Source organism: Salmo trutta, chromosome 22 (genome assembly GCF_901001165.1).
Source record: "Salmo trutta chromosome 22, fSalTru1.1, whole genome shotgun sequence".
Classification (NCBI taxonomy): domain Eukaryota; kingdom Metazoa; phylum Chordata; class Actinopteri; order Salmoniformes; family Salmonidae; genus Salmo; species Salmo trutta.
This window is the reverse complement of record NC_042978.1, coordinates 13,069,208-13,087,925: the sequence shown is the minus strand read 5'-3', so window position 1 is coordinate 13,087,925 and position 18,718 is coordinate 13,069,208. Positions and strand designations below refer to the sequence as shown.

At 40.9% G+C, this 18,718-nt stretch overlaps 2 protein-coding genes across 4 annotated transcripts in view; both read right to left on the bottom strand.

Moving 5' to 3' along the window:
- Positions 1–6,665, bottom strand: part of LOC115158124 (low-density lipoprotein receptor-related protein 8) — a 36,840-nt gene extending 30,175 nt beyond the window's left edge. Inside the window, exons 1-6 of one of the 3 annotated variants that reach the window (XM_029706689.1) lie at positions 6,470–6,665; positions 4,520–4,651; positions 3,962–4,078; positions 2,646–3,017; positions 1,714–1,833; positions 1,299–1,424 (exon numbers count right to left, since the gene is read on the bottom strand). In XM_029706689.1, coding sequence (XP_029562549.1) covers positions 1,299–1,424; positions 1,714–1,833; positions 2,646–3,017; positions 3,962–4,078; positions 4,520–4,651; positions 6,470–6,530 — 928 coding nt within the window. In that variant the 5' untranslated portion in view covers positions 6,531–6,665. Of the gene's footprint in view, positions 1–1,298; positions 1,425–1,713; positions 1,834–2,645; positions 3,018–3,961; positions 4,079–4,519; positions 4,652–6,214; positions 6,289–6,469 lie in introns of those variants that run through there. The other 2 variants (XM_029706687.1, XM_029706690.1) reach the window with 2 other exon arrangements.
- Positions 6,666–15,275: 8,610 nt separating this feature from the next.
- The window catches only part of ndufa7 (NADH:ubiquinone oxidoreductase subunit A7), a 5,644-nt gene continuing 2,201 nt past the window's right edge, over positions 15,276–18,718 (bottom strand). Inside the window, exon 4 of the mRNA XM_029706686.1 lies at positions 15,276–15,495. Coding sequence (XP_029562546.1) covers positions 15,405–15,495 — 91 coding nt within the window. The 3' untranslated portion in view covers positions 15,276–15,404. The remainder of the gene's footprint in view (positions 15,496–18,718) is intronic.

Genomic DNA, 18,718 nt, shown 5'->3' with positions numbered 1-18,718 from the left:
AAATATTGACTCTCTGCATCAACTTCATGTAATTGACAATAAAAGCTTTTGACACTTATGAAATGCTTGTAATTATACTTCAGTATTCCATAGTAACATCTGACAAAAATATCTAAAGACACTCAAGCAGCAAACTTTGTGGAAATTAATATTTGTGTCATTCTCAAAACTTTTGGCCACGACTGTAGAGGGGGTACGCAGCTGGAGGTTGAATGTTTGAAGGGGTACGGGACTATAAAAAGTTTGAAAACCACTGCACTAGAGCAATGAAAAGCTCCATCATTAATTACTGTGATGATCACAACAACAAAAAAAGCAGTTTGCTCAAGCCCTCTTGTCCGAACACATTCAGAAGGTCAGATATGTGTTGAGATACCTGTAAGTCATTGACATTCATATAAAATCCAGTAAAGAAGCTGTAAAGTGGTGCAAATTCCACACACTGGGCGGTAGGGATGGCGACATTGCCATCTGTCTAAAGTCAATTTGACGACATCATAATGATGACAAAATTGTTTCCTACAAATGATCTGCCTACTTTAGCAACATCATCGGATTACCAAGACACTATAAGTGTAATTTACCCAAAGCAATCAGCAGCCCCCGTTATGACTGGGCACGGCTCGACGTTCGGGAGTCACTATGGCTGAGACGTCTTTAGAACGTTCATAACAATGGCGTGATGCGGCCGAGTGACGGAGGTGCAACCTTCCCATGAATACATTTGGACTCGAATACTGGCTGTAAATATGTAATTATTCTTCCTATTCACTAGATTAGAGCAACAGAAAGCTCTATCATTAATGAATTACTCTGATGATCACAAAAATAAATGCTGTTCACTCAAAACACCCCTTGTTCAAGCCACACATTTAGAAGGTCAGGTTTGTGTTGAGATACTTGCAGTAAATCATTGACATTCATAGAAAATCCTGTTAGGTAAAGCCAGCTGTCAAGTGGTGCAAATTCCCGTTGATAAAGAATTGCACTGGCTTACATTGTGAACGGAAAATATTCGAACATCTAATTGTAACTAAATCCTGGTGCAAACAAGCATACCATTGTGTGTGTGGGTGTACTCTGTTATTCATATTCTTACAATACATTTTACAACAAAAACAGTGCCATTTTGTCAAAAATGAAATCTGCCCTACACATTTGCCTTTTCATCTCAGGACATAAAGTAGTCACGTCAATCATATCAGTGTGAACAAAATTCCAAACGTTGTGAGCAAACATATGCTATCAGTAACTTGCTGTATTTTGCAGCTCACTCATTCAGTAGAATTTGCCCTCACCTTTAGCCTTACACTCCCCTGTCCTGGGGCTCATCAGGTAGCCCTCATGGCAGTCGCAGGAGAAAGTCCCGTTGACATGTACACATAGCTGACTGCAGACGTCAGAGTCGAGACACGTGTCCATTTCTGAGAAAAAAAAGCAGGTATTTCTTCATTATTTCAAGAGGATATTTCTGACTGGAAAACATCCACTTTTCACTCTCATTGTGTTTCATTTGTGTTCTATGTCACATACTCTGAATTTGAGTCATCAAATCAACCAATTATCACAGATTCATTGTCGTGTGCTGGTGTGACCAAAGACTTGGGCTATTAGTTTTCCTGACCACATGACCTGGGACCCGACTGTTGGTCTCGCATGACATGGTCCATAAAAATCTGGGCCCTATCAATGTCTCTCAAAGAGGCCACTCACCCTCACACTGGGAGTCATGCAACAGCCTCATGCCAGCAGGGCAGTCACAGAGGAAGCCCATCGGCTGGTCCACACACAGGTGAGAACAGCCACCATTGTTCACCAGACACTCATTCTGATCTACACAGAGAGAGATACAGGGACAGTGACAGGGAAGAGTGAATATAGGACCAAAACAGCTCAATGAAACATTGAATAATCATTCTGTAGCATAGTCGTACACAAGTTGGAGAACATTTGCCCATTGTCATTTCTTAAATAATGTGCCTGCGTCATTCAAATTAGTCAACCAGTCTGCCTTTAAATGTCAATATTTTAGCCAAACATGGTGTACCATGTACCATGCCAAACAAAACAGAAGCATAGACACAAAGATATCATTGTGATAAGGGACATTACCTATCCAAACAATGTGACACTATATAGGCTATCAGAGAATCATTACAGGATGTCAAACTAAGCTAGTTTTAGTGCACAGATCCAAAATATATTATATAAAATTCCAGAATGTTTTGCCAGTTTCTTGGAGCAACATTAAGCCTACTCCTGGACTAAAAAGCATGCTCAGTAGAAAATTGAAAGTGCTTTTCAGTCGAGTGCTAGACTTAGTCTGTGTCCGGAACATAGGCCCTTAGTTATAGAATATCAATAGCATTATATTTTTATGACCAATATATTTTTCAATATTGTTGAATTCTGTTTGGATTCCATGATTCTGTCCGCATCACAGAGTTTATTGGGCCCTAAAGTAGGCTACAACTTGAGAAGTGAAGTTATTTTGCCATCTGCTGGTCTATACAGATGAGAGCAGCAGTGCATGGTTGTGTTCAAATTAGACAAGTCCAGGTGGTCCCCATTTCAGTCCATATTCTTCCATTTCCTGCCTAAAGATCTAGATGTAATGTTAAAAAGCGACAAAAAATACATCTCACCACAGTCATCCTCATCCCTCGCGTCAGCACAGTCAGGCGAGTGGTCACATCTCCAGGAGTGAGGCATACACTGGCCGTCCCCACAACTGAACTCAGAGCTGGAGCAGGTGTGAGGGGCAGGAGGCTGGCCGGAGGGACATGGGTCAGCGCCCTCGTCCTGCCCGTCAGGGCAATCGGGCCGTCCGTCACACAACTTGGCCCTGGCAACGCAGCTCCCTGTCCTCTCACAGAGGAAGAAGTCGGCTGTACAGTTCTGACAGGAGGCTTCGTCACTGCCGTCACCACAGTCGTCAGTGCCATCACAGCGGAAGCGGAGGGATACACATCGGCTACTGCCGCAGGCAAACTCATCCTTCTTACATTGGCGCAAACCTGGGAAAGATGAGAGCCCATAGAGAGGAATTAGTGATCATGTACTTTGAATAATGGGGTATAATTCCTAAGCTTTTAAATGCAAAGTTTGCACCTATTATTACCTATTATTGTAGTAAACTAGGATAGAATTAACCTTAAAAATGTCCTAAAGGGGGAAATGATCTAAGAAAAAAAGACTGTACATTACACACTCAACAACATAATGCATACATTGTACGTTACCCCGTGTCATACATATTCTACACGTCTTGTACAACCACATACATATTGCACACTGCCCTTACACATTCGGTCATTGGTGTACTAACACAGCTCAGCTTTACTTATTGCTGTTTCGGTCTTTTTATTTTGTAAACCTGGATTTGCTGGTTACTGTTATGCTTTAATCCCTCTGGAATTTAAAGGGGCAATCTGCAGTTGCTTCATCCATTGTTGGACTTCTGAATGAAAGAAATGTACCCATTGGTTATTGAAGAATATAACTTAAATTCCTCCTGAGCTTTGTTCAACTGTCGTACCCCAAAATATAAGCTAGTTTCACTCCAATGTTTGTAAACAAAGTAAATGTAAACAAACCATATATAGCCTCAAAACATGGTTAAAACGATATATTTTAAAATCATGGATGGCCAGTCCTTGCATCCATAGAATTTGAAAGTGGTTACATTTCTCCAGCCCTATCCCTCAACTTTTTACAGAAACGGGTGGGGAGTTAACTTTGTTATTGTTTCAACTGCTGATTGCCGCTTTAAGCAAAGTTTGCATTTGTGCAAAGGCTTAGTGGATGTGGCCCATTGTGTTTAAGATTATGAAAGAGGCTGTGAGGAAATCGGATGGATAAAGAAATGTGCACTTCACACACTGACGTTCAGAGCAATTTGTTCCATGTGTTACTTGAGCCCAACCCACATGGCAGGTGTCATCTTTCCCATAGCTCTTACCACAGGTGTCTTCTAACTCGTCAGAGCCGTCACGGCAGTCCGTGGTGCCGTCACAGAGAGCACTCTGGGCAACGCAGCCTCCATCTTTACACAGAAACCCTGGGCAGGTCTGCTCCCCTGAAACACAGACAAAATGATCTTTTCACAAATGACAAAATTGTTATATGCAATTAATCCCTTATATCAATACATTTTATGTACATGTGATCTGGATCATATTCATAGCGCACTGTAGCAAAAACAGCATTTCTTATTGGACAAGTTCAAGCAGTCTCTCCCGGGTTGATAGTGTTCTTATATTTGGTGTCTAGTGAGCACAACCCAGAGTACACAATGATAACACGGGTGTACATACCTACAATATGCTCAAACAGATCCAATTTCACAACTGATATGGCCAAGTATGAAAATCAGCAAACTCAAAGACTTTGGACTCTGACATCCCTGCTACTGGATACTCTCAGGTTAGTACAGGTACATCCCTCTGCAAAGGGGAATTCAGCCTCTCTATGATCCACTGGACTTTGACCAGGGAAAACCCCCTCCACTGTCACTCACTGCAGCGGAGTTCATCACTGCCATCCTCACAGTCTCTGTCTCTGTCACACACCCAGAGGCTGGGAATGCACCTCCCGTTCCTGCACTTGAACTGGGACCGTTCACAGGTCGGCAGGGTGTTCCCTATAATGCCTACAAATGGAGAAATGCATTTGGAATTTTCTTATAAACTACCCAAGCCCATTCATAGATGATACCTTAATCAATAATCGCTAAAGGTAGTTATCTTCTTTCCGGAGACTTTTGTTAAGAGCCCCGACGCTTGCTCTAAATGTTAACATGCATCGCTTGCGATACGGTTTTGGAAACATAAGGGACGGATCTTTAATATCTGCAATAAATAATTCTCAAAAAACAAAAATGTTCAATTACTACACACCTTTATAGGGTTAGGATTAGTGTTCCCACACAGCCATATTACAGTGCTTGTTTACGGTAAACAGAAGCAACCACCTGTGCTAATTAGAGTGCTCCAAACCCCTATATTTAAGCATAGCTGGGTAGGAAGTGTAGTTCGCAGACTGGAGGCACACACTGCATTATGGATCTGTGCAAATCTGCTACATTAAGTATAGCTTTTTTCTTTGAAATATTATTCCTCGCTGACATGAAAGATACGGGCCATGTTTTGAAAACAGTTTCGTATGCGATGATTATTGACGTTTCTAAACGTTAAAACACAGTGTCTTAAAAAAACGTCTTCAGGATTGGTGGGTCCCCTGCGGGACGGTTGAGCTAACATAGGCTAATGTGATTAGCAGGAGGTTGTAAGTAACAAGAACATTTCCCAGGACATAGACATATCTGATATTGGCAAAAAGCTTAAATTCTTGTTAATCTAACCACACTGTCCAATTTACAGCAGCTATTACAGTGAAAGAATACCATGCTTCTGTATGAGGAGAGTGCACAGTTTTGAACATGAAAAGTTATTAATAAACAAATTAGGCACATTTGGGCAGTCTTGATACAACATTTTGAACAGAAATGCAATGGTTCATTGGATCAGACTAAAAAACTTTGCACATACACTGCTGTCATCTAGTGGCCAATATCTAAATCGCACCTGGGCTGGAATAATACATTATGGACTGTCTCTTGCATTTCAAAGATGATGGTACAAAAAAAATACAAAAAAACGTTGTTTTTTTCCCTTTCTTTTATCTTTTACCAGATCTAATGTGTTATATTATCCTACATTCCTTTCACATTTCCACAAACGTCAGAATGTTTCCTTTCAAATGGTACCAATGTAACAGTGTAGGTTCCGTCCCTCTCTTCGCCCCAACCCGGGCTCGAACCAGGGACCCTTGCACACATCAACAACTGACACCCCACGAAGCAACGCAAGGGGAAACCCTACTTCAAGTCTCAGAGCGAGTGACGTCACTGATTGAAACGCTATTAGCGCGCACCACCACTAACTAGCCATTTCACATCGGTTACACCAAGAAAATGCTTATCCTTGCTTCAGGGCCTGAGCTACAGGCAGTTAGATTTGGGTATGTCATTTTAGACGAAATTTTTAAAAAAAGGAGCCGATCCTTAAGCGTTTGTAGTTCACACGGAGCCAGCCTTGGGCGAAGCTAACGCTGAAAACCCTGCAAAGAGAAGGTTTTTCCGAGAGATTTAGCTATACCCACTCTACAGCAAGAGAGATGTGAAAAGTGTCTACAGAAACGTTGAATTAATTACTTCGATTTGGGGAAGTCCCAAAGGTGCAGTAGCAAGTCAATAAACATTTGAAAGCAAGTATTTTCATAACATGCGCTATCAAGTGCAGATATGTAAGAAATGTGGACTACACGTCATAAAACAGCTGCGAATCAGGCGATGGAAATATTGTGCATCTCTTTACACAAGCCGAGGAAACGTTACACGCGCCCCCAACGCAAAATGACAAATACCAATAAAGCACGTGCAAATATGTAACTGGCAAGTTTATCTTACCCCAAATATGATGTAAGGTTAGCAACTGAGTAAGAAGAAGACTTCTACTTAGATATCCCATGCTCTGTCCTTCGTTGTCTGCAGTCAGAGGCGCATGGGAATGACGTAATGTTGCGTTAGCTAATAAAACGAGCAGCGTTAAAAACGGTTGTGTTGCGATGTGTTCGAAATCTGAACTGACCACGTCTGTGAAGCTAAAGCCCTTTCTTGGTGCTGAGTCGCATGCAGTAACGTAAATAGCTTGCCACTGCCATGCATTGCCGAAAGTAGCCAGCCTAGATATAGTGGTCAGTGAAGGAGCAAGGACCTGCTTCAGGGGGAATAACGCAGTTTATGAAACTGTACTTGACATAAATCTGTGATTTTTCTCCCCAAATTATTTTGTGTTCTCCCACGTTATGTTCTCAGTTTCATTTTTCCTGGTTTTAAAATAGTTGTTAATAGAGAAACAACGAAATTTGAGGTTCTGAGTCCATGTCAATGCTTCAGAAGAAAAACATGTTTAGGTCTGGAAGAAAACTAACACATTTTGACTTGAGTATTATTCCCCTTTAATTGCGCATTTGCCACTTAAAATGCGCATCTAGTGAGTGAGGTTGGTGCAGGTTATATGCAGGTCACTCAATCCGTTAGAATACGGCGTTACGAGCGTTTATTTCTGAGAGCGCTCCGTAAACCACGCCCCAGTGAGCAGAGTTGGGCATGTTGCACTGGGTGGGACACGTTTATTATGAAGACAAAGCCTCTCAATTTACCTTGGGGCCACCGTGGTTCTTTGTAGGCTAGTTATGCTAATATGTTTGAGGCTTGTGTATTGCAATTAATTTCGTCTTTGACTTAATAAGTAAAAATAAATAAATAATTGTCAGCAGGTTAACAACGAGTCCCAGGCAGTTGGCAATAGAACATACCAGAAGGGTGCATTTTTTACTAGGCTACCTAAATTATTGGGATCATGGTTACAACCCGTGTTTGGAATACATTGAGTTCGTTGACAAAACAGACTTGTCGTTCCTGTTTTGAGCCCCACCTGTTAAGCAACAAAAAATATATAGATGTATATACAGTACCAGTCAAACGTTTTGACACACCTACTCATTCAAGGGTTTTTCTTTATTTTTACTATTTTCTACATTGTAGAATAATAGTGAAGACATCAAAACTATGAAATAACACATATGGAATCATGTAGTAACCAAAAAAGTGTTAAACAAATCAAAATATATTTTAGATTCTTCAAAGTAGCCACCCTTTGCCTTGATGACAGCTTAGCACACTCTTGGCATTCTCTCAACCAGCTTCACCTGGAATGCTTTTCCAACAGTCTTGAAGGAGTTCCCACATATTTTTCTGCATCACATGGTGCTCTTTACCTGATTTGTTAGGCTTTTCGGTAACATTTAATTTAAAGGGGTCCTAATTACAGTGTAATTAAACTAACAAGTAGTTAGATGTAATAACTCAGTTACACTGTAATAACATGTAACTGGTGGTAATTGCAGTCTTATTAGAGGTGTAACAAATGGGCGTTAACCTCCTTGGGTTATGGATACCCTGAAAACAAGGTTCAGCGAGTAGACATAGCATATTTCAAATCAAATTTTATTTGTCACATTTCACCTTACAGTGAAATGCTTATTTACAAGTCCTTAACCAACAATGCTTGAAGAAGTTAAGAAAATAACTAAAAATAAGTGTTAAGTAAATAATAGCTAAGTAAAAATGTTTAAATAAAAGTAACAAATAATTAAACAGCAGCAGTAAAATAATAAGCGAGGCTATACACAGGGGGTACCGGTAAAGAGTCTATGTTCAGGGGCACCGGTTAGTTGAAGTAATTTAGGTCATATGTACATGTAGGTAGAGTTAAAGTGACTATGCATAGATTATCAACAGAGAGTAGCAGCAGCGAGGGGTCTGAGTAGCCCTTTGATTAGCTGTTCAGGAGTCTTATGGCTTGGGGGTAGAAGCTGTTAAGAAGCCTTTTGGATCTTGACTTGGCGCTCCGGTACCACTTGCCGTGTGGTAGCAGAGAGGACAGTCTATGACTAGGGTGGCTGGAGTCTTTGAGAGTTTTTAGGCTCTTCCCCTATTCACGACTGTCTAAGTGTGTCTGGACCAATCCAAAATGAAATCTAGAATCGGCTTCCTATTTCGCAACAAAGCATCCTTCGCTCATGCTGCCAAACATACCCTCGTAAAACTGACTATCCTACCAATCCTCGACTTCGGCGATGTCATTTACAAAATAGCCTCCAACACTCTACTCAGAAAATTGGATGCAGTCTATCACAGTGCCATACGTTTCGTCACCAAAGCCCCATATACTACCCACCACTGCGACCTGTATGCTCTCATTGGCTGGCCCTCGCTTCATATTCGTCACCAAACCCACTGGCTCCAGGACATCTATAAGTCTTTGCCAGGTAAAGCCCCGCCTTATCTCAGCTCAATGGTCACCATAGCAGCACCCACCCGTAGCACCCGCTCCAGCAGGTATATTTCACTGGTCACCCCCAAAGCCAATTCCTCCTTTGGCCACCTTTCCTTCCAGTTCTCTGCTGACAATGACTGGAACAAATTGAAAGAAATCACTGAAGCGGGAGACTCATAACTCCCTCACTAACTTTAAGCATCAGCTATCAGAGCAGCTTACAGATCATTGCACCTGTACATAGCCCATCTGTAAATAGCCCATCCAACTACCTCATCCCCATATTGTTATTTATTTTATTAATATTTTTTTGCTCCTTTGCACCCCAGTATCTCTACTTGCACATTCATCTTCTGCACATCTATCACTCCAGTGTTTATTTGCTAAATTGTAATTATTTTGCCACTACGGCCTATTTATTGCCTTACCTCCCTAATCTTTCTTCATTTGCACACACTGTATATAGACTTTTCTATTGTGTTATTGACTGTACGTTTGTTTATTCCATGTGTAACTCTGTGTTGTTGTTTGTGTCGCACTGCTTTGCTTTATCTTGGCCAGGTTGCAGTTGTAAATAAGAACTTGTTCTCAACTGGCTTACCTGGTTAAATAAAGGTTAAATAAAAAAATAAATGATAGTTTGTTGATGATGTGGACACCAAGTAACTTGAAGCTCTCAACCTGTTCCACTACAACCCTGTCGATGAGAATGGAGGCATGCTCGTGTAACCGATGTGAAATGGCTAGTTAGTTAGCGGTGGTGCGCGCTAATAGCGGTTCAATCGGGTGACGTCACTCGCTCTGAGACCTGAAGTAGTTGTTCCCCTTACTCTGTAAGATCAGCGGCTTTTGTGGCACGATGGGTAACGATGCTTCGAGGGTGACTGTTGTCTGTGTGCAGAGGGTCCCTGGTTCAAGCCCAGGTTGGGGCGAGGAGAGGGACGGAAGCTATACTGTTACACTCGGTCCTCCTTTTCCTGTAGTCCACAATCATCTATTTTGTCTTGATCACGTTGAGGGAGAGGTTGTTGTCCTGGCACCACACGACCAGGTCTCTGACCTCCTCCCTATAGACTAGCTCATCATTTGCCAGCTTTAGGTAGCTAGCTAGCTAGTTAAGGTTAGACAAATAGCTAGCTAGCGTGCTAACTATTCCCCCCAAATTAATATTGCATGGAAAGCCTATTATGTAGATGGTAACTAGCTAGGTAGCTAGCCTAGTTGGTAGGCCCAACGAAAACACCAGCTAACGTTTGCTAGCTAGCTGCAGTTAGCTAGCTAACCAACACTAGGCTGGCTAGCTAGTTAACCAACACTAGGCTAGCTAACTACCTATGCTAAATCATCCAGCAGAATTCATGATTCCAAAAAAGAAAAACAATTGTATGTAAATCGTACTTTCTCTATCCTATACTGACGTCTTTGACCTACAACACTTTGTTTCTTTCCAGGCAGTCTTTTATGGATTTTGCACGTCATCGTTATTTTGAGCATATTGTGTAGATGGGGAGATCTTGACATGATGCCTTAATTCCTTGGATAAATAAATAATTGCACCAAAGCATCCCATCTAGAAGTGAGAATGTTCCTCAACAGTGAAAGCCTTGCAAGGTTACATGATGGAAGAGTTTGTCTTATGACCATTTTAAGTGCATTTATCAAGCAAGCTTAATAGGTTTACAATTTCACAAGCACGAATGACTCTCATAATTTTGACCATAACTGCTTATTAATGTGTATAAACATGTTTCATTGATGGTTAAAGTAATTGACCCATTGTCAAATGCATTGTTAAATGATTGAACAATTCAAAGTATTTTTTTATGTGAACTGTTTGTGCCATTGGGCCTGGGCATCAGACTCCAGATATTTATTGCAGATGTGTCAATGAGGTGGTCGGTTTTCAATTGGCTAACACCTATTACGTGGTTTGTGCAGGCTTAAATATCGTGTGTCGTGATGCTGATACTAACTTGTAACAAGCATGGTAACACGCATTCGTTATTATACCCCAGGTTCAGAGGGGTTGGGTTAAATGCGGAAGACACATTTCAGTTGAATACATTCAGTTGGACAACTGACATTTAAATAAATGGGGTTTATTTGAAAAGTTGGGCCTGGCTGACATGAAAAAATGCATTTAAGGGGAAAGGATCCACAGACACAGAGGCTGATTATCTACAATGCTGGCTGCCATGGTTAACACAAACACAGGACATTGGATGCTACCTGAATTGACTCAGAAAAGTAACAAATAGGCCTACAGTATCACAGCGAGGTCAAACAGGTGTGCGTGTATGTGTGTGTGTGTTTGTGTTAGTCAGATTATCCAGTGTCCACAGCAACACTGTTGATTATTCTCTACCCCCAGTGAATGTGGTGTACTATGGTTAAGGCTTTCGCATGCTTCGGTTCGGCTGGCGCCTGGTCGAACTCGGCTACGCGAACTGAACGAGTGTGCTTGCATACGACATTAAATGACATTCGCTTGAAAAAACAGAAATACTTTTACTCAAATTGGGTACTTTTTCCAACACTGGGATTGGTGGATACATGTAATTATTGTAATCTTATTTTGAATATTCGATCAGGGTTGTTGACGTCAACAGCTGTATTCAATGGAGAGAGATGCTATGCTACTAGCCTAATGGTATGAATATGCATAGCCACCTCGGGACAACTCCGATACAAAAACTGTTTTCTCAAAGTTGCCGGGATGTCATGTGTCCTAATTATATCAGTACACTAGTAACAACTTAAGCATTACGAAACTTCTATTAAATCAAATAAACCTCACATAGCAAATAAGTCATTTATTATTTTGTTGACCAAATTCGAAACTCTCTCATTGACCTCCATACAAAAACGCCTTGCTTGGTGCGCGAAATAACAACAACAAAAAAACGCCACCTTCTGGGGGGAGACAGATATTCCAGCCGCGTTGGGCATCTTTTCTCTGTCTAAAGGGTCCGCATACTTCCCAGCCTAAACAGTTTGACAAAGTCTGGGGCCAAGTCCGGCTTCATGGTGTTTTCTAGGAGGAAGGTTAAAGATGTTAGGCTTCAAATACTGTCAGGATATAGGTAGTGAGTTTAAATATTTAGTGAGTTCATGAGTTGAAATATAATTATTTTTATTTATTTTGTATTTTTATTAACCTTTATTTAAGTCAATTAAGTCAGTCAAGTCAGTTAAGAACAAAAAAAGGTATGTGGTTTGATGAGAGGCTTATGTGGAAGAGACATGTTGAGTATATTGAAATTAAGTGTAGGAAGGTGCTGACCCTCATGAGGGCAGTGGCAGGACATGATTGGGGGTCGGATAGACAAACGTTCTATACTGTATGTACCAGGCATTGATCAGGACATTTTTGGATTATGGGTGCTTTATATGTAGATCGGCAGCCAAAACTGCGCTACAGTACCTGAAGTGAATACAGTCAAGGGCCCTGAGATTGTGTGTGGGTGCCTTCAGGATGACACCTGTTGGGGCATTGCAGGTGGATAGAGTGGAACTGCCACTGAGGACAAGGCGGGACAAACTTGCATTAGCGTACTGGGCGAGGTTAAAAGGGAGTTCAGAAGGACCTCCTGTGGTCACGGCAACTGGGGGAGGCTGGGAGCGAGGAGGGGGTAAGCAAAGGGCGTATGGGTGGACAATCAAGCAGAAGGTGGTTGAATGCCACGTTGTGGATGACAGGGAGACATGAAACAGGTCTGTGTGATGAGTTTTTAATGGAGGAAATGGTGGAGCATGTGTTGATATTTTGTGAACTGTATGGCGTAGATAGGGAGAGATTGTGTGAAAGGGTTAGAGAGGCTGGACGGGGTTGGGGTTTGGGTGGTGTAGTGGGGGAGGGAAGTGGTGTCTAGGGTTCTATTTCATATTCTTAGAGGAACAGGACTAATGAAGATAATTTATTGTAGTTAGGCCATGACTGGCCTCACACTCCAGTACAGTAGGTAGAAGTGTATGCACCTTAAAAGTTGGATGCGATCCACCATCCCAATCCGAGAGATGTCTAATTTTTATGCAAATGTTTTAATTGAGAAATGACAGATTTCTTGAGTTCTTATAATTAACAAAAATATAAATGCAACATGTAAACTGTTGGTCCCATGTTTCATGAGATGAAATAAAAGATCCCAGAAATGTGCCATATGTACAAAAAGCTTATTTCTGTCAAATGTTGTGCACAAATTTGTTTACATCCCTGTTAGTGAGCATTTCTACTTTGCCAAGATAATCAATCTCCTGACAGGTGTGTCATATCAAGAAACGTTGTTTTAGAGAATTTGGCAGTACGTTCAACCAACCTCACAAGGCTGGTCTCAGATGATCCCGTCACCTGCGGGATCATCTGAGACCAGCCTCCCGGACAGCTGATGAAACTAAGGAGTATGTGTCCGTAATAAAGCCCTTTTGTGGGGAAATCCTCATTCTGATTGGCTGGGCCTGGCTCTCCAGTGGGTGGGTCTATGCCTTCTCAGGCCCACCCAAGGCTGTGCCCCTTTGCAGTCATGTGAAATCCATAGATTAGGGCCTAACGAATGTCTTTAAATTGACTGATTTCCTTATATGAACCATAACTCAGTAAAAATATATATATATAATAATAAAATAAAAAATCAGTTGCTGAAACTGTTGCACGTTGCTTTTATATTTTTGTTCAGTGTATGTTGCGGCCCGCTGACCGCGGCTGAATCTAGTTGATGATCCCTGAAGAGAGAATTGGGATGCAGACATCATGTGCTCTCTCAACCACCTATACGCCTATTCCTGTCGCTGAGGGTTACAGCGATATTACAATGAGGGGATTCCATTAAACTGGCACGGGTGGGTGGCGATTACAGTGGGTGAAAAGTGATTGTTTTGATAACTGGGCTGCCTCCCGGGTGTGAGCAGGGCGCCCAGTTCAAAGCCCATGGCGAACTCGGCTCAAAACAAAGTGAAGTCCGTCAGATCAAAGAGAGTAGTGATGACAACACAATTATATTGTTAGGTGCGTGAATTAGACCATATTGCGGTCCTGCCTGAGCATTTGAAATGTAACGAGTACTTTTGGGCGACAGGGAAAATGTATGGGAGTAAAACGTACATATTTTGTTTAGGAATGTAGTCGAGTAAAAGTTGTCAAAAATATAAAATAAACTCAGCAAAAAAAAGAAACGTCCTCTCACTGTCAACTGCGTTTATTTCCAGCAAACTTAACATGTGTAAATATTTGTATGAACATAAGATTCAACAACTGAGATATAAACTGAACAAGTTCCACAGACATGTGACTAACAGAAATTGAATAATGTGACCCTGAACAAAGGGGGGGTCAAAATCAAAAGTAACAGTATCTGGTGTGGCCACCAGCTGCATTAAGTACTGCAGTGCATCTCCTCCTCGTGGACTGCACCAGATTGCCAGTTCTTGCTGTGAGATGTCACCCCACTCTTCCAAGGCACCTGCAAGTTCCTGGACATTTCTGGGGGGAACGGCCCTAGCACTCTCCGATCCAACAGGTCCCAGACGTGCCCAATGGGATTGAGATCTGTCTTGCAGGAAATCACGCACAAAACAAGCAGTATGGCTGGTGACATTGTCATGCTGGAGGGTCATGTCAGGATGAGCCTGCAGGAAGGGTACCACATGAGGGAGGAGGATGTCTTCCCTGTTACGCACAGCGTTGAGATTGTCTGCAATGACAACAAGCTCAGTCCGATGATGCTGTGACACACTGCCCCAGACCATGACGGACCCTCCACCTCCAAATCGATCCCGCTCCAGAGTACAGGCCTCTGTGCAATGCTCATTCCTTCGACGATAAACGTGAATCCGACCATCACCCCTGGTGAGACAAAACCGTGACTCATCAGTGAAGAGCACTTTTTGCCAGTCCTGTCTGGTCCAGCGACGGTGGGTTTATGCCCATAGGCAACGTTGTTGCCGGTGATGTCTGGTGAGGACCTGCCTTACAACAGGCCTACAAGCCCTCAGTCCAGCCTCTCTCAGCCTATTGCGGACAGTCTGAGCACTGATAGAGGGATTGTGAGTTCCTGGTGTAACTCGGGCAGTTGTTGTTGCCATCCTGTACCTGTCCCGCAAGTGTGATGTTCGGATGTACCGATCCTGTGCAGGTGTTGTTACACGTGGTCTGCCACTGCGAGGACGATCAGCTGTCCGTCCCGTCTCCCTGTCTTAAGCGTCTCACAGTACGGACATTGCAATTTATTGCCCTGGCCACATCTGCAGTCCTCATGCCTCCTTGCAGTGCGGCTTGGTTGATGAACTACTTTGGGGATATTAATCAGGTACCCAATACTATGATTGACTGGCAAACAAAATATGCTAATAACATGAATAATTGGTAACCACAAAACATTTCTTCAAATATTAGATAATTTATTAACACTTAGATATTTTACAAGTTTTGAACAATAGGGAGAGCAACATTGTGCTCTGCTGTCAGGCCTAAAGTAAGTCAGGAGAAAAATGATTTGTTGATGTTGTTCAGAGGTATGGCTGATCTGTAGACAGCGTTAGCTCCCTGGGAACATTACCAGGTGTGACAGGACGCTTTGCTGGCACCTCCAGAGCTTGGCTGTAAGAAAATGAAAGCATAAGTTAATGACTATGTTGGTACATTATTTAGAAGACGGTAAAATAAATATCTTGCAGCCCTCACAAAACAAATACACGCCAAACCAGTAAAAAAAAAAAAAAATACAAATGAGTTAATTAGAAGCAACGCAATTAATTACAATTTTAAAAGCTTATGAAAATTATATAAATCAGAATTAAAACAGCTGGAGTGATCCTACAGCCTTCTTGGACTCAACCACCCTGAAGCAATTATCAGCAGACAAAAAATAAAAATAATAAAAACACCCAAAAAAGCACCAGGAATGGAAGGCTTTCCCATAGAATTCTATTTAACATTTTGGGACAAGGTAGTGCCCCCATTTACACAAATGACAACAAATGTCACTCAATGCTTCCTAGTTCCATGTATCAAAACAGTCATTTCAGTTATATTAAAACCTGGAAAATCTGGAGTCCCCTGCTGATTACAGTCCCATATGTTTAATAAATTGGGACAAAATAATAGAATGGCAAAATTCTTACCAGACTTGATACATAAACAGTTTAATATATTTTTTAATAGACACAAACAAATACAAGAATATGTTTCAGTTGAGTTAATAGAATACGCAAAAAAAAAATATCAATAATGGCTGTTGATGACGAAAAGATTTGAGCGTCTTGAATGGACTTTTCTATTCAAAACTTTGGAAGCTTTCAACTTCCCAGCTGAAATAATACATTTTTTTTTAAATAAAAAATATTATTTAAAAACATCCTAAAGCAAAAATATACAAATAATACATTATCTGATGAAATTGCAAAAACATTACAATCTGAATACTATAATATAAAATGTATGTGGAAACCCCCTGAAATAATGGCAATAGGAAAAATAACGAATAAGTCATGATCTACAGCAATCCTTTAAGTGGACCACAAAATACTTAGGATGCTTAATAAGGGACAGCAAACAAATATATAAAGGATAACTTTATCCCATTAGGGAACAATATGAAAACAGATCTAATTAAATGGAACAATCTTACAGGTAGAATAAACCTCTTCAGAAATGGCATGGCTCCTAAAGTTATATTAATTCTCAGTAATACCAATTACCCCACCAAATACATCCTTTAAAAATGTATACTCTGTCATAAGACATATGGGCAAATAAAACTGAATAAAAAGGAAAGTGTTACATCTTCCTAAGTCAGAGGGTGGTTTTAACCTTCCAGACTTGGAATTGTATCAACTCACTACCCAAGACGTTTACTTGCTACATATAGTTAGTTAAATGTTGTAAAGAATAATGGGTACACATTTAAGATGCACATGCTCATCCACAGAATCCTTTAACAAATCTATTTAAGGATATATTAAATGAAATGTATTCTACAAGAACCAATATCACTCCTTAAAAATACAAACGTATGGAACAATCCTTGGATAGGTTTTCAGAATTAATTTCATAAATTTGTCTACATGGAAAACTAAAGGCATAGAAACCGTAAATGTGGTAATAGGAAATACATTCCTATTACAGAATTAAAAAGCAATTTTGGACTGACCAATGTAGATACAGTATTTTCAAATACATGCAACTTAAAAGTTCCATAACAAAATGTTTTGATTTGAAATCTTTTGGACATCAGAGTAATCTTGACTCAAATAGGGTTTCCTCAGAAAAGGATATTCATATGATAGGTAAGATGTACAAAACCATCCAGAGAGCCTATCCAACTGACAATCTCTTAAGAAAAAAATAGAAACTATTGGAATCAAGACTTAAAAATAACTGATTGGCCCAAATGGAGGGATGGCAGAGTCATGTCCTAAGTGTAAAATGAACAATGACTCAATCTATGCCTTTGGAGAGTGCTATAAAGTCCAAAAATGATGGGCGGGGTTAGAATGTTTGCTGTCAGAAGTATTACAATGTAAATGTACTTTTAATCCGTCTCTCTACTCTGCATATTTAAAGACATGACATATGAGGGTGCAGTGAGATACCTGATGGGATGGATGATACTTTTCTCGTCAATCATCTTAAAATCGTATGCTTAACTGGAAATCAACCAATCCTCTGTCGTTAACGCAATGGGAAAGGTCAGATGCTTTATTATCTTAATGTCAAAACTGCGTTGGCAACGGAGAGAAACAAAATGGTGCAGTTTGACGCCATGTAGTGGAGAGTGATAGGAGCGCTGACGATGTGGGTGTGGGCCTGTATGTATAAGTATTGTAAAAAAAATTCAAACAAGTAAGAAAAGATGGTAAAATACAATAGAGTAAATTCTTTAGCTAAATCAAATGTACACCGATATTCTATTACACTATCAAAAATATTCACTATACTCCAAATATACACAGAGTGTACTAAACTATAGAACACCTGCTCTTTCCATGGCAGACTGACCAGGTGAATCCAGATAACAGCTATGATCCCTTATTGATGTCACGTGTTAAATCCATTTAAATCAGTGTAGATGAAGGGGAGAAGACCGGTTAAAGAAGGATTTTTAAGCATAGAGACAATTCAGACATGGATTGTGTATGTGTGCCATTCAGAGGGTGAATGGTCAAGACAAGATTTTAGTGCCTTTCAACGGGGTATGGTAGTAGGTGGCACACGCACCATTTTGAGTCAAGAACTGCAACGCTGCTGGGTTTGTTCACGCTCAAGTTTCCCGTGTGCTAAAGGATATAGTAATGTTATTTCTGATTTCGGGTTTCTGGCAGGACCAGGCCTTAAATTTGGCAGAAGAAAATCGGCACGGGTAGGGCTTGGGCAAAAAAAATCATGCCCGTGCAGGGCTCTACACAAACTAAAACCAAAGTCAATATCAGCATGTGAAGTAGGCAGCTAGGTGTAAAATCCCTCAAACTGCACTATCAATTTAGGAGTTACACCAAGTTGAAGTTGGTAGAGATCGCATTTCTAGCTCAAAACTTTGAGTCAGTGTGGTTGCTATGGCAATGAGCCTGCGAGTCTGCTAGCAAGGAGACGAGAGGCGTTTGAAGGATCTGACTGTGTACCTTTAGAACATTTGGACAAAAATATGTACTTTGTCCCGAATATATATAGACGATGTATGCCCATACCATCCATTGGCTGATTTGATGATTTGGAGTGCAAGTCATTGGTTTAAAAGCGTTATGAAATGTGATAGGGTATAACACAATAGCTATGACGCGTTCCTACACGATGACCTGATTTCAGACGGACCACTTAAAGTCAC